Source organism: Python bivittatus, unplaced genomic scaffold (genome assembly GCF_059951505.1).
Source record: "Python bivittatus isolate LINGU-HERP-01145 unplaced genomic scaffold, Pbiv_v1 ctg000980_np1212, whole genome shotgun sequence".
Taxonomy (NCBI): Eukaryota; Metazoa; Chordata; class Lepidosauria; order Squamata; family Pythonidae; genus Python; species Python bivittatus.
The window spans coordinates 46,075,941-46,096,524 of NW_028277125.1; the positions used below are offsets into that span (position 1 = coordinate 46,075,941).

The following is a 20,584-nucleotide window of genomic DNA, read 5'->3' on the forward strand; positions in this document are numbered from 1 at the left end:
ACTCATAGCATTTTTGGACACTGCCTGTTGCTCACACTGTTGTTAAACTTGTGTCCTGGCTTGGTTGCTGACCTCTGGAGTAGCTACTGATTTAGTCTTTGCTCCTGTCCTTCGGACTCATTGCTTTTGGTTTCTGTGACATGATTTATAGACTGTTGATTGGCCTCACTTTGCTGTTTGTTCTCTCAAAGCTTAAACAGGAGAGAACAGAGATTATTCAAAGTTTTAGCATTATTAAACAATTCTATTGTTGGGATTGACAAATTCAACCTTCTAAGCCGGGTACCACCCAGAGGCAGCCAACGTAAAACATAGCTGTGGGCAAGGCAGCACATGCAAACCAAACAAAACTCTTCCCCCCTTTCCCTTGCCGTCATGAGGAAACTTCTGATCATGCGTTTCTAATGCATGCAGATTCCCAGGAAAGTGGAGCCTGGGGATTTGTACCAAGATGCTGATATAATCAGACATGCATGTTGAGGCGAAAGATAGCAGTGCTGACAGCTTCAACCTGGCATGTAATCATCAATGGCAGCTCTCACACAGCTCTTAAAGCAGGATTTCCTCTCCACCTCTGTTCCATAGTAAAACAAGGAACCATTCTAAGGGCAACAAACCTAACTGGGGCCTCTCAAAAGGGAACTTTTCTTCTGTATAAGCACTCTGTAAGATAACACACTGAATGGTTGAACAAGCCAGTATCTACGGTTCATTTAGGGAAGAGTTTCCCAATCTGGTATCCTTTGGTTGCGACAGAAGTGAGGTCCTTGACAATCAGTCAACTGCTTTGGGCCACATAGGGTGGGGCCTATCCAAAGTATGACTGATTATTTCAAGATGGAACAATACATTTCACTGAAGGTAACAAAACTGATAGTTAAAATATTAAACATAACGTAAAAGTTATTTAATATTTTGGGTTTTCCTACACTCCAGTTTACAGAGCCATTGAATATAACAGATGAAAGGAATCAGCGCATTGCCATTATTATATCATTCATTCACACCATAGTGCACTCTCTCCACATTAATATTAATAGTTTCTCCAAACTCATGCTAATCACCAATGTACATCTGCCCTTCATTGTTTTCAGCCTCACAAAACCAACTGTCTCTTTGGTATGGTCTCAGAAATCCATTAAGTTACAGTATCACAGAAGTGTGAAGGTTCTGGATCAACAGTAGCAAATCACACTTCTACCATCAAAAGGTCAAGTGAGGTACTCCATAACTGATATCAGAAATCAGAGACTACACAGCATATGTAATACTCAGATGCAACATAAAACCTTTCCACACGGACATTAAAAAGTAAGAGTGATTATAAACAAACAACTTTTTCAAACTGAAAGGACTTAGATAACTCAGCATTCTTTTCCTTCCATCTCTCTTGTGCAGAGTTACAGTATATCATTTTCGATAACACCTCAAAGACAAAAACCTGACTTCCTACTATCAGCATTTGTCAAAGCACATATGACAGAACAGATTCAAAACTACAAGGCAACTATTATCACTTTAGCATTAAAATAATAAACAAAGCAAGAACCTCTAAATAATTCTATTGGCTCTTCCCTATCAGCAAAATTCAAGAAGCTATGGAATAACTGTTTAATAAATTCATTTACTGTGTTCATAACAATCTAATTCACTCTGTATTTCCACACACGGATCTCTGATTGGTGAAGGACTGAGAGATAAGAGCTAGCCTGGTCAGCTTCCTATAATCAAAACTGGCTAACCCATATCCCATTTCTGAGGAGGCCATATTTGAAACTTGGAACAGACAGCAAAGTGTTTGCAACAATTATTTCAAAAGATTTGAAGATGTCAAAACAAACATCCTACATATTACAAGATACTAGAGTGTCTGCCACAGCCATGTTTGGAAGATGGTTTGCAGAGTTTGCCTTTTAGGATTTGCTTCACATTAGAATTTGTTTATTGGAGAATAATCAGAGCTATAGGGGCCCTGGATTATCAATCCTTCTGCCCAACTTCAAGAAAGCAGGCTATGAAAACAATACAGAGGACAATAATTTGGGTACCTTGAATTCCATGGGCTTTATAATTCATAGCAAGCAGAGTTACCAAAAATAAAGAACATTTTTTTCTTCTTTGTTTTAAATACAGTCACCAAACAGACTGTTACAACATGCCTACAAAATTAAACGTGTTAGCCTTGAAAGTGTCACAAAGGAATGTATAAGAAAGACAGAGAATCCAGAAATTTGCTTATACAATGACAACATGGAGTATACATGCATTTTAAATATTTACACACACACACACACTCCATAATATTCTTCATATGCATTCAAGATGCATCCAAATTAGCAGTTCACTAGTTCCAGAAAACCAGGAGACTTCCTTTACCGTTATAGACAATTGTTATACGGGGGGTGGCATCCAAATCCGCAGAAGACAGCCTGGAAGGATATCCCATTACTGTGGCCACAGAGAGACCCATCAGATAAAACAGCACATTCTCTCTCATTTTCTTGGTCAACCAAGGCTGCTGCTCACAGGGCAAGACAGCCCTTTTCTACAAATTTGCCTTAGATGCTTGGAAGTTTCCTGTCGATTCTACATGTGTCATCACAGCTTGCGAAGAAAATCCTGAAATACAAAATGAAAGCTTTAAAAAAAAAATAAAGCAACATTCCAGCACTAATATAATGTGTCTAATCTAGAGATGGCATCTCTCAAGTCAAACATTTGCTATAAAATTAACCAGTATCTTTTAAAAGGTAAACATCATTCAGCCTAGCTATGGGCTGATGCATCTGAATATGTGGAGTTGCACAGCTGATTGAATTTGCCCTCCAACTTCTCAAAATGGAAAGATACAAATGATAGCCTGAGTACTTTGCATGGTATATCCTTGGCTTCTATATGACTACAACTTGATTTGTAGATACAGTGGCCATATTTTCTTGGAAAAGATAAAGGACAAACCTGAAAAAGGGGCAGATCTGAAAGAGGTTCATAAGGATTTTTTAAAAATTAATTGTTTATGTTTATAACTTTGCTTTACAAAGGAAAATTCAAGGGCAAAACCAAGAAAATAAATAATTAAATTAAATAAATCTAAAGGACAGCTTTCTGAAATAAAAGACTGTCCTTTATAATAAAGGACATACGGTCACTGTACCTGTAGATCAAGCAATGTCTCTCCTCTACATCCCTGTTAGGTTGTTCCTCATTCCTGCCCCACCTAATATTCTGTATTAAGACTCGGTAGTATTCAGTTTTGTCCTACAGTATATTTTTTCCTCATCATTTCAGGCAGTCATTCTTCAGTTGTCAACCAATGTGTCACATGTGGAAAATTGTATTGGTGCTCTGAAAAGTCACTGACAACGTAGTCCTAGCAAGATGTTTTAAAAACTCTTTTTCTTTCCTAGATCTGAAAATTGCCCTCATTAAATCCCAGTGCCACAAACAAATACATGAAATGCATTGGATTCTCCAAGGCCAGTTCTTGAATGTTACAGAAATTAGCTCTTTTACTGCAGTGACATTACAGCTTCAGTTAGAAAATACAGCTGAATTATTAAATACCCTATGTTATATAAATTAAAAAATCTGGAGAAAAACAAGCTAATTGTGAACAACTCCTTTGTTTAAGGATTGTATATAAGGCACTAAAATGCCTAAACACAAACCTGGAGATTGCTTAAGTGAAAATACTGAGAAGACACATTTGCATTTTTGCATTTTTATGCCTTATTTTATTAGTGCTTTAATATGATACAATAATATGAACAATAATAGCAATTGTTTATTTCATTTCAGATTTATTGCTAGAAAGGAATAAAATTCTGATGTAGCTCAGCACTTCAGTTACTTACTACTCTTAATACTTGGTATTTTTAGTATTAAAACTGATATAAGAAATATACTTTTAATGACCTTGTAAGACAGGTTGGCATTATTGCTTCCATATTGCACTGGGAAGAAGATGAGACTGAGAACAATTTGGAAGGACCTCTCAGGTATAAGAAACCACTGGACATCCACTGATGAACTCTGCAGTCTCCCAAATCCATAGCAAAAAGTGAATTCTAAATCAGAGGTAGGTATCCCTATGGGAAACCTATGTAACTCTTGGTTTATTTTTAACTTGGTTTATTTTCCTTGAGTCAAATGAAGTGTTTTCTTCAGACTTTCTGCTGCATGGATGTGTGGGTGAAAGTTCTGTAGATGCTCTGCTTTGAATCACACAGATTTAGAGTCCTTTCTAATCTTCCAAACAGATCCAAACACCAAATTTCTTATCTTCTTCTCTTCAAGTAATTATAGTGCACATTCAGCTTCAATCTAATAGGATTCGGGGGGGGGGGAGGGAACTTTATGAAAATAATCTCCCCAAAATGGGGTTTGTTTAAAAACTACAAAAGAAACCAAAACATTACTTAATGGCAGTTCAGTTTTCTAGTGATCTCTTTTGTCATAGGAAAAATGTGACAGGCATGCCCTAGTTTACAGAAGCAGCTAAAAACTTGGTAACATTTATTATATGGCCTCATGATGAGAATGTTATTATTTTGAATTCTCCTATTCATTAAAAATGTCCTGCAACAATAAACTAACAAAGCAAGGAAAGAAGCAAGATAATTGCTTGATTTTGCTTTTTGTTTACTTTCAGCCACATTTGCTTTTGTTCTGTTTTTGTTTGGGATTTTGTTTTACTCTGAGGAATACTCAAAAGACTATTCTTCCCTTCTAATCCCCTAAACTGTCTTCTGATTTTACTAATTTTCTCCACATAATTGTTAGGAGCACAGCCAGAGAGAATTTAACTGGGGATCCACTTGCAATGCCCAAGGAAAGGGAACTAAATTTAGACATTTTTTTCCCCTGAAATTTTGGCAATATACTTCTTTGATACACAGATTATTGGAGAAGTGCTACACCTGTGTTTCTGAACCTTGGCTACTTTAAGACCACACATCTTAAAATTGCTAGGGTTGAGAAACACTGTGCTACACTATAAGGCTACTAGCATGGAAAGCAGATGTATTAGAAGCTTGCCAAATGAACAAAAATGTTATGGCAGCCCCTGATTTGAACAATGGTATTATCATATCCACAAGAAAAATACTGATCATACAAAAAGAACAGTATATTTGTTATCCAGGAATGTATACTATAACTATTGTTTTAGCAGACTGCCTCAGGGTACTCCTCCAAATAAGAGAACTGTAATACAGCAGGATACAGAGAAGTATGACATATCGTTACCAGCATTGCTATGTTATTATCATACGCATTAGTTTGTAGCTGTTTGGTTCTTGTAGATACACATGCACACCTTGTGTCATGTACTGTATTTGTGTGATGTTGTGAATGAAAAATGGAATATATAACGCTCACTCAAAGGAAACCATAGAAGAAGAAAGGTTTGTTCTGAAACATTTAAGAATATACACCATGTGGAAAACTACCAGAATGAAGATTACTAAGAAACAACCACAGATGGTTCTCAAAACATGAAGAAATTCCCCAAAGAAGAGATAGCTCCCCAAACAAGGATATAATGTATATACTATAATATCTACCCACATCTGAGGAATCCCATTAAGGACAAAAACAGTCACACAGTGCTTCCTGGTGGTCAATCTAACTGAAAGCACCAGACAGGATATTCACTGTGTAAAAACAGAGAAATTTCGCCCCTCCCCAAGAGGGTGGTGGTGGAAGTCACGTAAAGTACTGTACATCGGGGCATGACCTAATGAAACATCTGAATCTCTCTGCTCTGAGCGCTGAAGGGAAAGTGGACTGTATGTACCACTCTGATAGCTCCCAAAACATGAAGGACTGAACGAAGCAATGATACTCAAATGGAAAGGCAATAGAAGAGTGCCTTTCCGGAAGTTATAAAAGTCAATGGGAACTATAACATCTTAGAGACATCAGACAGAAAGAGATACAGTGCATGATGGCCACCCTGCCTCAATTTATTCTGTAATGCAAACCTATCCTGGCCAGATAAACTTAGTCAAATAGGTATGCATATGTACCTGTGCGCTGGTGCTTTTAGCTGTGAAGTGGAAAATAAAAAGTGTAAACCAGCATTTGTTTCTACACTTCCTAAGTCTCTGGTTAAATAGGCACAACACATAGCACTGGAGTGATATAAAGACCCAGTTTTGGCCTTCCAGAACCAGAAGCACTTTCATAAAAAGGTACAGACTGTTTGCAATAAAGCTGAAATTTCATCAAAAAGACATTGCTAGGCCAAGCACACAAAACTTAAATGGCAAATGAAAACCAAAGAGATTTTTCTTCAATATTAAAGCATTTCTAATGAACAAGCTAAAAGCTGAGAAGTTATTCATAGCTTAAAAGCTAGAAGACTCCGCTGAAGCTTTCGATGACATAATGGTATTCACTAATGGTGTGATACAGCGGCTATGAACAAACTCATTAACGTTATATATACTACCAGAGAATTCCAGATAAAAATTTGCTGAAGATTCATTCTCCTTATATATTTTGCAGAAACCAACAGGCAAAAGACAAATCTAACCCCAACACCCTGTCCTTAAACAAAAAGCAGGTTGTACTAGACTAAAACAGCATTTCTATTTGGGTGCCTTCCAGAAGTGTCGCCAAGACAACTTTCAGAATTCCTGGCTAGCGTGACCAAAGGAATTCTGGACACTGTAAAGCTAGTACATTTGGATGGTAACAGATTAAGTATCACTTAGCTAAGATCTTGTCATGAGAATATAACTATTAAGGTGATCCCCAAATTAATTTATGGAAAGTGATAAACCAGTTGCTATTCAAATGACTGAGGAATTAGATTGAGTGCTCTGTGCAAAACCTAACGCTAATGATCAGGAATTTATGTAATTCAAGTCTGGATCCATGCAACTCAGTTTCAATAAAGAATCAAGTAAGGCTTCACTATTGCTCCCATCTAATGGTACAGACAGGATACCAAATAAGAGGGGAAGAATATGAAAAAAGCTTACTTTTGAGCCTGGCTCTCTAAGGCAACACAAAGCAACCTGTAATCCAGTGTAATCCAGTCTAACTCACAGATTATTATATCTTTCTAGACAATTTCAGCATTCAAGCTTAACATAAATAAACTATGGGATACTAAAGGAAGCTTTTAGAAATATAAGCTAACACGAATGCAGCCACCAATGAACGATTAAAAGCCTGGCAAAATAAAAATGTCTTGGCTAGAAGAGAGTGGGAGTCAAATGCAATTACTGAGGAGTGCATTCCACAGTCTGGGAGTAACCCAGGATAAAGCCTTTTCCTGCATACCAGATACACAAGTTCTGACAGTAGGGCACCTTCAGAAGACCCTGCCTGCAGAACCAAATGTCTTAACAGATGTACAGAAGGCTAGGCTCTAAACCATCTAGCATTTTAGGGGTCCATACCAACATTTTAAACTGTACCTGCAATTAGCAACCAGGGCCAATCTTCAGCGCCACTATTCCCATACCTTGCACCAGCTAACAGCTTAACTTGCTAGTTCCTGACATTTTTAATGTATCAATAAGGTATATAACCAAGAGTGGAATATATTTCCAAACCAGTAAGGAACTATAGAAGCTGGCACAGTAGCTGGAATTTTTAAAATATACTCCTTGCCATAGCTCCCACCTGCCCTCCAGTGACAACTGAGGATCTAATAGTTCTCCCAGACTGTAAACCTGCTCTTTTAAGGGTAGTACAACCCCTATCCAAAAAGTCTAAACCTTCATCCCCAAGTCCAGTTTCTTATTGATCATCACCACCTTTATCTTATCTTAAATTATTTTTGTTCTTCCTCTTCTAGCCCTTTATAAAGTTCAGACAACGTTGAAGGGCACTGATTGCTTTCTTGGAGTTAGATGGTATGAAACAGAAGGATTGGACATTATCAGCATACTAATGGCACCCCTCTTAAAAACTCCAAATGATCTTCAGCAGCACTTTCATTTAGATATTCAACAGCATGGGGACAAAATAGAACCTTAGTTCAAAAACTAGATGTTAAATAGCAATCTCTCAACACCACTTTCTGGACACAGCTCAACAGGAAGGACCGGAACTACCACAAAACATTAATCGTATCAGACGGTTCAGAAGGATAGTATGGTTGATAGTCATCAAGAGCTGTTAATTCCAAAAGTTTATCGTGTAGGGGGAAAAGGAAACAAAGTTCAGAAACCAAAAGAGAAAGTAAAATTGGTAAGATATTAGTTGGATGATTTATCCAACACTGGCATGCGGCCCTAGAAAATTACTCAGTGGGAATGTTCTTGACAGGAGAAAAAGTTTGCCCACCTTACTCTAGGGCAGTAGTATACATAGGTGGGGACGGGGTCAAAACAGGCAAGATGGCAATTGTACCATTGCAAAGTCATATGCACATACAAAGGGGTGGGGCTTTGAACTTGTCTATTTGACACACACATCCAAGGACACTGCTGCTCTTGGGGGTTATAATTCTCAAACACTAAGGAGCTTGGGAAGAGAAAAATGAATGGAAGAACTAGCTCATCTCCAACTTCTAACAAAGAAGCTCCCTTCTGCAATTCTATGACCTTACTCTAAGGTATTTGCTATGGACAGATTAGAACATAATAAAGAAGATGGAGGGAGGCTGGAATAAGGTGTGGAGGTTTTCTTATTTGTCTTATCATTTTGTTTTTTACATCAATTTATGACTTTAAAAAATGAGTATGACCAGAAAGTCACTATAGCACTGTTGGTCTGAGTGCTAATCAAGCAAGGACCATCTCATAAACAACTGCAATATAAACAAAGTATCAAATTATCAATTCTTTCTTTCCTACCAGCAAAGAATGAATTCTTAGCTATGGCCAGATGAGGCCAACAGCTTCATGCTTGAGAAGAGTAATCCCCTGGAGATGAAGGCCAATTATGTTTTTTGATTGTTCAGATGGGCAGACATAGGCTATAAGCATTTTGCAGAACCAAGGCAGGGAACCTGGGTCCCTCCAGGTGTTGAAGTATAACCTCTGGCATCCCTCATCATTAGCCATGCTGACTGGGGCTGCTTGGAACTGAAGTTCAGCGACATTCTACTGTTGAAATTGCAGCCAGTTAAAGGAATTGGTTTATACATTGTGCTAAGCCATAACATGTTTTGTTTTTGTTTTAGCTGGTGGGTGAACCCAGCCACTGTAGTCTGTAGGTCTTGCCTTAGCATGAGGTATGAACCCAGTTTAAATACACATAGACACGATTCAAGGAACCCGCTAGTGGAAGCAGCTAATCTATTGCATAACAACAGAAAGGGAAAGGATTCTGAGACTGAGAAGTTAAATGAATTCTTTGCTTTTGTTTTCACTGCAGAAGAAAAAGATAAGACACTGTCCCTGAACTGACATTTTTAGAAACAGAATCTGAGCTGCCGAGGCAAAGAATGGTGTCAAGAGAAGGAATTCCATCTAAAGCTAATTGACAAGCTGAAAACAAACAAGCCGCCCACTCCTGATGCTGTCCATCGAAGAATTCTTAAAACTGCTCAGATGTGAAATTGTTTTGATGATGTATCTCATTTAAAAAGACTTCAGCAAACAAAGTAGTCATGAGATAAGAGAGGATTCCTCTTCTGAATCAATAATTTATAATGAATAGAAGCAGAGAACAAGAATAAATTGAAAGTTCTCATAATGGGGAATGTAAATAGTGCCCCTCCCTTCCAAGAGCTGTACTGAAACCAATGCTTGTTTACTTGCTCACAAGTGTTCTGGAATTAGAGGTGAGCAGTGAGATGGTAAAATTCGCTAATGACAGCAAAGAACTCCAAAAGCATCTTTCCAAACAGAAAAAAAAAATTACCATTAAATTAAAATTTGACTGAACATAACCAAGTATAATGTGATGCTGGTTGAGGCAAAAATTGCTAACCACAGATTCACTGAGGGGCTTGTGCTAATATTGTCAGGCAGGAATCTTGGAATTACAGTGCACAGGCTCAAGGAAAAAAATCAGTTCAGTGTGTATTTACTCTAGAAGGCTAAAATTTCATGTTGAGGGTAATTAGGAATGAAACCCAAAATAAAACTACCAATGTCATGATGCCTTTGTATGAATCTATGACACAACCACCCTTAGAATATACCAACCTCTGAAAGAATGCTGAAAAAAATATTGTAAAAGGTGCATAACAGGATAATCAAAATGATTGAGGGACTACAGAAATTCTGCAAACGAAGTTTTAGGGCTTCTTAGTTTAGGAAAAAAGCAAGTAAGGGGGTCATGAGGAAAATGTGTAAATGATAGTTAAATTATATATGATGTGGGGAGAATGGTTAGAACAAAGCCCCCCCCCCCAATATTTCAAAGTACTCAGGCTTTTTAATGAAACTCATAATTCAATTGTTGCCACCTCAACTTCCACCTAACAGGAACTGCATATTGTGTGATTATTCATGTTATCTCATGTGAGTCATTTTCACCTGTAGTTTTAGAGACATCTCTCAGGGTTTGGTTGTTGGTTTTTTTTGCATTTTTCCCCCTCTGCCTCCCCCTCTTCCTATTCCATAGAATCTACCACTGCTGATCCTTTAACTCCTGTAGTTATACCTTTGATATCAAAAAAACTCCTCTGGACTGAGATACTCCTGATTGTAAACCTGTGCCAGGCCGCCCCGGCCATGAAGATCTGCAGCTCTGAGGAGAGAGAGGGTTCTGGTTAGAGGGCTAGAAAGGTATCTGGGAAGTGCCTTATCTCACCTGTCAGAGGCAAAGCAGGCCTCTTTCAGGCTCCATTCAGTCCCAGGCCTCTTCTTTATCTTTCATTCTCTACTGGTTCTCTTTACTGTTGTGTTGGAGAATATGCCTTCAGTTGAAAGCTTGCAAGAATTCTTCTCTAACAAAATGGCAAACGCTGTTCTTATTTTCGTTTCACCAGCTCTCCTCCACCACCTTTTTTATGGTTTTTTACCTTATGGTATTTGAATACACTCCTGTCTCAGAGAAAGAATTTCAAAAACCTGGAAGGGTTATGCTACTCCCTGGCTGATCCCTTTCCGGCCTGCCTCCTACTCTTTTACCTGTTTTTCTGTCCTGTGTTATCTGACTGTTGAATTGTTCTTTAACCACTGACAATTTTCAAGACTCTTTGAAATACAGTTTTCTTTGTCCTCTGTTGAAGAAACCGCCTCTGGAACCTTCTTCATGTTCAAGCTACCAGCCTGTGTCTGCTTCCTTTTTATAACTTGAAAGAGCTGCTGTCTCACAATTAATTCCTCATTTGTCTTCCAAACAGCCTCCTCAATCCATATAAATCAGAACTTCAAGCAGATAGCTCAATGAGACAGCACTATCTTGAGTTCTGAATGATATTTCAGAACTCTGAACCTTTTCTGCTGTGGCATCTGTGCTGTGGAATCTTCTCCCCCTTGAGGTAAGACTGGCCTCTTCTTTGTTGAACTTCTGGAGGTCCCTGAAGACTTGGTTATGCCAGCAGGCCTGGGGACTTCAGGGGACAGGGAATTAGTGAGGTGGCTCCCTTATTTTTAACTTTTTATTCTGTTTTATTTTGTTTATATATTTTTAATGTGTTTTACTGTTTTTTAGCTTTGTTGTACGCCACCCAGAGTCACCTGTGGTGAGATGGGCAGCTATATAAATTGATTTTGATTGATTGATTAGTAGGTAGGTAGGTAGGTAGGTAGGTAGGTAGGTAGGTAGGTAGATAGATAGATAGATAGATAGATAGATAGATAGATAGATAGATAAAATATTCTGGTGGCTAAATCTCAATGTCTTATATCTGTGCTGCTCCTTCGGATCTGACGGTACCTTTGATATACTTGACTACCAGCTAGTGCTGTTTGGATAATGGCTCCTGAGCATCACTGACTGTGCACTTGGTGGTTAAAGTCTTATAATGCCATGTATTTCCTATTACAAGGGGTTCCCTCATGGGTTATATTTATTCTCTTCCCATTGGTGCCCTCATTCAGGGTCAGGCCTTCAATATAATTGTTATGCCAAGGATATCAGATTTTTGTGGTCATTGAGGGCATTACATGGTCAACAGTAACAGAATATCTTATTAATACTTCATCCTGAATGTCCTTCCATTGCCTCAGGTTGAGTATGGATAAGATGTGTTTCAGCCTGATTGTCCTTCCTGCTCTTTATTGTGTTCCTCCCCTATATGTTTCCAGGCTCTTAGATTGGCCCAGTTTCCTCCACTTGAAGGCTCAGATTTTTAACAATTATTAACTGACTCTGCACCTGTTTATTGTTTTACGGCAAGAGTTTCCCATTTTTATTTGATGAGTATTCATAACATCATGATCTAAGAGTTTCTGGTGGAGGAGACTTTCACTTTATTGGTTAATGTCTTAGTTGTTTCACACTTCCACTACTGCAATGATACTCTCATGGCAGATGTTCCCAATTCCTCTTTCCACCCTCTCATCTTTCTTCACAACAGTGCTGCTTGCGTTGTTCTCGACCTTCCATGTTATTCTTATGTTTTGTTATACTGCACAGTTGTTCACTGGCTCCCTATTTGAGCCAGAACCTAGCTGAAACCATTGGTGCTCATATTTCGAGCTCCCCAGTCACAATTCCCCAGTATCTATTGCCCTTATTTCTCCATATCTTCCTGTTCATTCTTTACATTCCTCTAGGCAGAGTTTTCTTTCTGTTCCTCATTCCAGAATTGTGGTTTCCAGGTTCTGGCCTTGAGGGACCTAGCTCTACAACTCTGAAATCAGTTTCCTCTTTCCCTCTGTCTTTGTAATTGTCGGATATCTTCTAAAACAGTTCTAAAGACCTTTCTACTTGACTAGTGGGTTAGTGCAGAATCTGTATACCCACCCGATTGTGACAGGCGGCAGTACCCAGGTTAGTACTTGTTTAATACTAATTATGGTTGTATACACACACTGCCATATTGTAGTGAGTTGTTTTAATTTTATTTATTTGTTTGTCATATTTATATGGCCATCCATCTCATGTGATGTGAATTTTATGGTGTACAAACAAACTATAAAAAACAATTGTAAAAATATTCAGGAAGCACAAAAATTAATATTATTATAAAAATGCTGAGAGAGAGCATCAGATTATGAACATCACCTCCATTATCAGAAGCAGCATAATGTAATGGTATGTAGGAATGACCCTGGAAGACAGGGGGAAGAGCCACAGCCAGGGGAACGGTTGGACAAGAGGCATCTCAGCCCGCAAAAGGAATATGGGCATGACAAACATCTCAGAAGGGACCCTCCCTAGTTTCTTGGGCAGTAAAAGCAACGGGGGAGAAATGTACTTTCAGACTTGCAAGATTCTGTTAATGTAACCTTACAATAAAGTAGAATTAGTCCATCTGGTTGTGCTTCCTGTCTGGACAGCTTCGCTAGGCTGACACATAACTACCAATTGCTGGGGAAGAGAAGACGGAGGGTTTTATCTCCATCCTGCTGAAGGGCTTCTCACAGGGAAGTGATGACTCACTGTGAAAAGAGAATGCAGGGCAGAGAGGCCTTCAGTCAGATCCAACAAAGTTTTTCTTATAAAATATGGCCATGGTGACATCATACTTGAACATACCTGTAAAAGTAGCCAAAATTATCGTGTACATGAAGTCTGAAAAACAGGAAGCTGCTGAAGGGGAAAACAGAGGTTTATAGGAATAGCCTCTCCTGACTTCCAGGTTGCGCCATAGCAGGTTAATTAACCCACAACACTTTGGAGAAAATTTGGCTTCAGGAGAGAAAACAAGCTGCAGGTGGCAGCTCTGAAAGAAAGCCATTTCTTAGATTTAGCTTATTTCTTTGGAAAACAAAGCCAAATCTCTCCTGAAGATCTTGCAATTCATTACTACTGGTTGCAAGCTATGCAAATTTAGTCATGAATTATGTAGCATTCAACAGAAAGAACTCATAACAAAGAAATAACAGATGTCTCTATTTGACAACTCAAATATTTTTAATCAGATAGATATTTTCTGATTTTATTTCATTTTTACCAGCTTTCAAACACTCTCCCATATGGTAGTTAACAATTACCCCTTCTCATTCATGAAAATTAGGTTTGCCTCCTGGGTTATCATTATCCAACAGAATGTTCTTTTATAATCATACTAGTCCAGCCTACAGATGTGAATATTTCTTTTCTGATTTCTTCAAAAGTTAGAGGTGCCTTCGACAGACCCTGGTTTAGGTCACAGATTATGCTGTTCCACAACTAAGCTAAGTCTGTGTTATGTATCATAGCAGTAGCCAAGAGACTTCCAGTCTTTAATTCCAGATTGCTCATCATGTGACATTCCAATTAAACCCCAACCCCAGTCAGCATTACTTAAATGATGCAAATCTGTAAATGGTTTTACTCTGAGCTTATCTATCCACAGGAGGAAAGGAATCACGTGTACAACTGTACACACACTGTTCTTTATATGAACTAGCACACTCATCAAGCAGAATCTTGGCTCACAGGGAAGCCAACAAATGCACACATGTGTGAAGACTTCCTCCAGAATGCATTTATGCTTAATACACATTACTTGAGTGATATTAACAGGGGGTGGGGCTTATTTGGAGCCTTCATAAACAAAATTGATTATGACTCTAACGGGAAAGAGAGAAGTAATGTATTGCAGAATGTGAAAATTCATGAACCATGCTTCTGAACTCTTGCAATATGAAACAGAGATTCTACAATAGGAAATCTAGAAAGTTGCTGAGATTCTTCCTGTAAAGCATTGTTTCTGAAACTTAATAAAAGAAGGAAGAAGAATTTCACTGGAAGATTTCTCTTTGTTCCTCCAGACTGATAGAGTTTCTCAATAGAATGTATGAGTTTACATGCTAATATAGAAATCTACTTAGCAGCTAACTACTTTAATTTGAAATGCAGAAGAACTAATCCAGAATGAAGCTCTATTGGGAGGGGAGAGGAGGTTGGATATTTTTTGTATTTTGTCCTACTGCTGCAATATCAGACTACCTTTGTAGGCCTGAAATTCACATTGTCAAAAAGTAATGCTTGAATCAATGCATTATTTTTGGGCAACTGAACCTGCAAACAAAGAAAATTCAAGCCTTCTCTATTGTTCCATGCAAGATCCAATCCAGAATGAGTGTTATGATTTAACTAAAAAAAAGATGTACCCACTAACTAACTGCTCTGACTTTCCTTTGATAAGAATTTTTTCATAAAAAGAAAATTATGGAATGTCATAGCTGACCTTGCCTGATTTTTTTTTAAAAATGAACAAGCTTTTTCAAGATCAGCCTGGTTCATACTTGGAGAGGAGGTTATTAGGGAATCTTAGAGCTGTAGGCTAAACTAAAAAGTTGAAAAAAATATCCTGGAAGAATGCAATGGCAAACATTTTGGCAAAAGATCTGTTTCAAATTAGTATTGTATTAGTATAAATTAACTCACTTCCAAATATACCTTCAGAAAATGTATATATTTTCCTTTCCATTCCTACTGATATCAGAGAAAGACAGAAGAGAGATAATTCTTAATTTAAGACCATAAATTAAACTATTGATTCAGTTCAAGATTCAAGATGATCAGTTTACAATATAAAAGATGAATATGCTTGCACAGTATTTATATATCTTCCATCCAGAAAATACTTCTGGGGGGAGGTGCTGTATTTTCCACACATCTGACCAATAATATATCAATATCATATTCTTCCAGGAAAACGCTATTCTTTTCCAAGCTAAGTGGAAGTATAAATTGCAGTGGACAATCTGGAACAAGGTTACACAAGGATCATGGGTATTTCAGGCTCTAGGCAGTATACAGCAGAGTAAAAAATAGAGACTACAACATAAAGAAAAATATACAATTAAAAAAAATGGCCATCATAAACTTTCAATTTTGGTTAAAAACATGGTAGAATAGGGTTGTTCTGATGGCTTTGTACAATGCTAAATGGTAAAGAGCTGCACAGTTTTCTGGGGCCAAGGAGTTGTACAATCCAGTGCTAAACTGTATAGGGCTTTGTAGGGAATAACTCATTTTGTATTGGCCCAAGAATCTATCAGTAGCCAATGTAGTGACTTCAGTAGTGACTTTACAGTAATTAGTCACTGTACTCGGACCAGCTGCAGCTTCAGGATCATCTCCCAAGGGTGCCCTACATAGAGTACATTACAGTAATCCAACCAAGTGATGACCAAAGTACGAGTTACTTTTGCCAAGACAATCTGGATCAGATAAGGTTATAACTGGCTCACAAGACAAAATTGGGCAAAGTAGCTGTGGCCTCTGCCTGCTACTTAAACAGTAGCTGCAAGTCCAGGAGGATTCCTAGATTAAAAAAAAAACAAAAAACCAACTCCTTCAGGAAGAGTACAACACCATTCAGAATAACTACTATACCAACATTTCTAGATGTTTATTAATGAAAAGCAATTCAGTCTTGGAGAAATTTGATCTGACACTAGTTCAAGCTTTCCACAGCATCCCTAGTTCAATTTGAAGTGGTGATATACAGCTGAGTGTCACCAGCATATTAGTGACACCTTATCCCAAATTAACAGATGATCTCTACCAGCATCAAGGTCATAACATTAAGAAGCTAAATTCCCTTATCTTAAGGAAGTATTTAAAAACATCCATGGAATGGAAAGTAAAGCTTCTGTTCTTGACTCTTCAGTGCTTGGCAACAGTGATTTGCCAAAAGCCAATCTGAAATAAAGCTAAACATTATGGACATTATCTATTTAGAGTTCAGTAAGGTTTTTTTTTTCTCTCCACAGAAATCAGTGGGAAGAATAAGTAAATGCTGAAATATTTCATCTGAAAATCAGTGGGGCACAAAAAGAGGTTGGCTTAATCACATTTTATTCATTTTAAATATTATTCCAAGACACTGCACAAATGACCTGCACTTATAACAGATGTCTAAGTATTCCCTTTATTGAGTAAATCTATTCTCTTCTATCTCAACATATTAATAAATGTCTAGATTACATTTTATTATCTTAGGATTTTGATGTCCAAAGTGATCCATAGAACATTTCTGAAACACATGAGTCAAGGGACAGGAACTAAGTAAAAATAAAATAAAACGAACTAGATAGCTTATAAAATATGCCAGAAATACAGTAAAGAGGCTGTATAAGCCCACTGCCCACTCTTTTTATCTATCAATACCCCAAGACATTATGCTGCCTGATGCACAGCTCAAAGGCACCTCACGTCCTGACAGCAGCATTACTCTTCCAAACCCAATTTAATGCCACAATTTACACATCTTACCCCACCACTGGTGTCACTTGAAGCAGATGGCAACTTCTGGCTCCATGCCAGTTTTGGCCTTGAACTTAAGCTCAATTAGCCTTGCAAACCAGAGCCTTCTCTGATGAACTTACATTTATAAGCATATAATATAATGAGTATAGCCTTATGCAATTCAATAGGGCTTATGACAGGGCACTGATAGGCAACATGCCAGAACTCAATCTTCTGCCAGGAGCAATTGCTGATTACCAGCCTCTCTTAATCCAGCAGCTAATCCTTTTGCCACAGTCACCTTTCCATCCACTCCGTCTGCTTAGCTCAAAAAACAGCACCAAGAAGCAACAGGAGTGAGCACATCAAGCCTTTGTGGCTCAACATCTACTCTCTTGTTAGGAAGTGATGAACCAGACAGCTGTTTTCAGAACATGAAGAAAGCATATAAGTAGATGCTCTCCAATGGAAAAAAGCTACATCCACGTGTTCCAAAGAAAGAAGAAAAAAATCTATTGAATGTAAACACAGCTTTCCATTTTATATGGGGAGCAAGTCTGAAGGAATAAAATGCACACAACTGCGCTTCTGCTTGCTGATTTAAGGCACAAGGACATCCAGAAGGTTTATTCCACCAGTTAGCACATAACAAGTGAGTGTTTGGAGATGTTATTAACAATATGTCTATAGGCCAGTCCCATTTATCAGCTCCCTGAGTCATCCTGGTTTATCACATATGACAGCAAGAAAGCCACATATCTTTAGCAACAACACTGCAAAGCCCCATCATGCAAAGGAAACATTAAGGATGAAAAGGATGGACTGTGACATGCTAATTAATATAGTAACTTCCACTCCATTACATTTTGTGGAAAAACCTTTTCCTTCTGCTATATTCATCTACTCTGTAAGACTGTGTCTTGCATCTATTTATATATTAATAATGAGTGTGTGGATGTATGATCTTTGGATTAAAGAAATAGGTTAAACACATACTTGTTCTATTACTAACCATGTTTATCTTAACAGCTGCAGGATGTAAAATGATTACAATCCTAGATGTTAGTCCCACTGAGTTCAATGGGGTTTACACCCAGATAAATGTATTTATTAGATTTATATCCTGACTCATACAGGAAGTGGCTTGCATAGCACTCCCTCTTCTTATTTTTCCCCTCAACAACAACCAAAGGGCCAAAGTCACCCAGTTTCTTCTGTGGTTCAGAATGGACAAGAACCTGGGTCTCCCCACTCCTAATCCAACTCTTTAACTACCACATCTGGATTTCAGCTACTGTATATCATGCGCAGAAGAATTAAGCTGCAGTATTTCATAACCAGATTTTTAGCTCAAACATGTCATTCTGGCTGTATCAATTCACCTTACTCAGTTCACATTAACAAACCAATATAAAGGCATCTCCTAAAGACAAAATTGGAAGAGTTATTATCCTATAGGTCACTACCAGAAAAAGAGGACTATCTCTTAAGTGTTGGGACTTATGTTAAACATTTCATCCAAACTCATCTTTGTAGCCAAAGCAGGGGAAACCCTCCAATGGAAAATCATCCTACCTCTTTCCAGATAAATTGTATGACATTAGTGAAAACCACAAATGAGTAAGTGGCTTTAAATGGCAAGTACTGATCAAACGTTTTCAGGAAACCAAGCCCACATATATCCTTGTGTTGCCACCAAACTGCACAGTGTAGCTGCCGATTCTATTTAATCTGAAACAAACATTTTGTTAAAGACATCAAACCAAATAAAAAAGCATATTTAAAGTACTTTTTAGGTTCTATCTCATCTCGCATTCTGTTACTACTATTGTTTTTAATAACAACGTACACAGAAAGTAAGACTTGAATTAACATTTGGCATCTCTCAGAATGCCTAATCTTGTTCCTACACAGGAGAACCTGCCCCAACCAAAGAGCACATAATCTGTAATTAGAGCTCTAACAGGTTCACAGTTCTGCATGTGGAGCATATTTATTTTATTTATTTATGTATTTACAGGACTTACACAGCCATCTATCTCATATGATGATTCTAGGTGGCTCACAACAATCCATAAAAAATATAGTTATAAACAAAAGTACCCTTCCCCCCAGGCACCAGACCAATCGTCCTCACAGCTTAACCCCCATCCTAGACCAATACCTGGGTAAAGAGCCAGGTTTTCATAGCCCTCTGGAAGGCTAAAAGGATAGGGATCCCTAGGATCTCAGGTGGGAGGCTGTTCCAAAGGGCGTGCCTCCGAGGTCCTATCAGATGACAACATTTAAGGGAGGGGACCTGGAGCGCACGCACCCTGTCTAACCTAGTAGGATGGGCAGATACCCTCAGAGAGAGGTGGTCTGGCAAGTAACCTGGCCCTGTGCCATGTTGGGCTTTAAAGGTGATAACCAGCACCTTGAATTGCACCCAGAAAGCAACTGGGAGCCGGTGTAGCTCATGCAGCAGTGGTGTTACTTAGGTGAACTGTAGGGCATCTAAAACTGCACATGCCACTGCATTCTGGACCAGTTGCAGCTTCTGGATGGCCTTCAAGGGTAGCTCCATGTAGAGTGTGTTACAGTAATCCAAACAGGAGGTGACCAAGGCATGGGTGATTATGAGAAAAGCCTTCTGGTCCATGAATGAGTGCAATTGGGCACAAGATGAATTTGTGCAAAGGCCCCCCTGGCCACAGCTGCCTGGCCCTGACCAGCAGGAACCATGAACCCAAGAGGACCCCCAAATTGCACACCAGATCTGTGCGGGGGAAGTGTTACCCTGTCCAAGTCAAAGATGTCAACTCTCCTGACCCTGGAGGGCCAAAAACCCACAACCACTCCATCTTGCTAGGGTTGAGTTGCAGCTGGTTTCTCCCCATCCAGGCCCTTACAGCTTCCAGGCACTGAGCCAGCACCTGAACAGCATCACCTGCTCCACATGGAGTAGAGATGTATAATTGGGTATCATCAGCATACTAATGATACTGAACCCCATGCTGGCAGATGATGTCTCCCAGTGACTTCATCTAGATGCTAAATAGAGGAAAGAGACCCAAGCCCTGAGACACCCCACATAGTAGGCACCTAGAGCTGGACCTCTCCTTTCCCAGTAGCACTGACTGGTACTAGTCATAGAGAAAGGAGAACCACTGCAAGACAATGATCCCCACTCCCAATCCCCAAAGCTGGTCCAGCAAGGTACCATGGCTGATGGTATCAAAAGCTGCTGAGAGATCCAGAAGAGCCAGGATAGACACACCAACCCCATCCCAAGCCCTCTAAAGGTCATCCACAATTGCAACCAATGCTGTCTTGGTACTGTAGCCCGGCCTGAATCCTGACTGAAAAGGGTTCAGATAATCCACTTCATCCA

General features: G+C 38.8%; 1 protein-coding gene across 4 annotated transcripts in view; it reads right to left on the reverse strand.

Annotated features, from left to right (window-relative positions):
- SEMA4G (semaphorin 4G) overlaps window positions 1-20,584 on the reverse strand; it is a 109,223-nt gene that overhangs the window by 61,043 nt on the left and 27,596 nt on the right. For 2 of the 4 annotated variants that reach the window (XM_025164587.2, XM_025164588.2), the window contains exons 2-3: window positions 10,576-10,662; window positions 2,377-2,619 (exon numbers count right to left, since the gene is read on the reverse strand). In XM_025164587.2, the coding sequence (XP_025020355.1) occupies window positions 2,377-2,497 (121 nt within the window). In that variant the 5' untranslated portion in view covers window positions 2,498-2,619; window positions 10,576-10,662. The remainder of the gene's footprint in view (window positions 1-2,376; window positions 2,620-10,575; window positions 10,663-20,584) is intronic. The other 2 variants (XM_007424932.4, XM_015887515.3) reach the window with 1 other exon arrangement.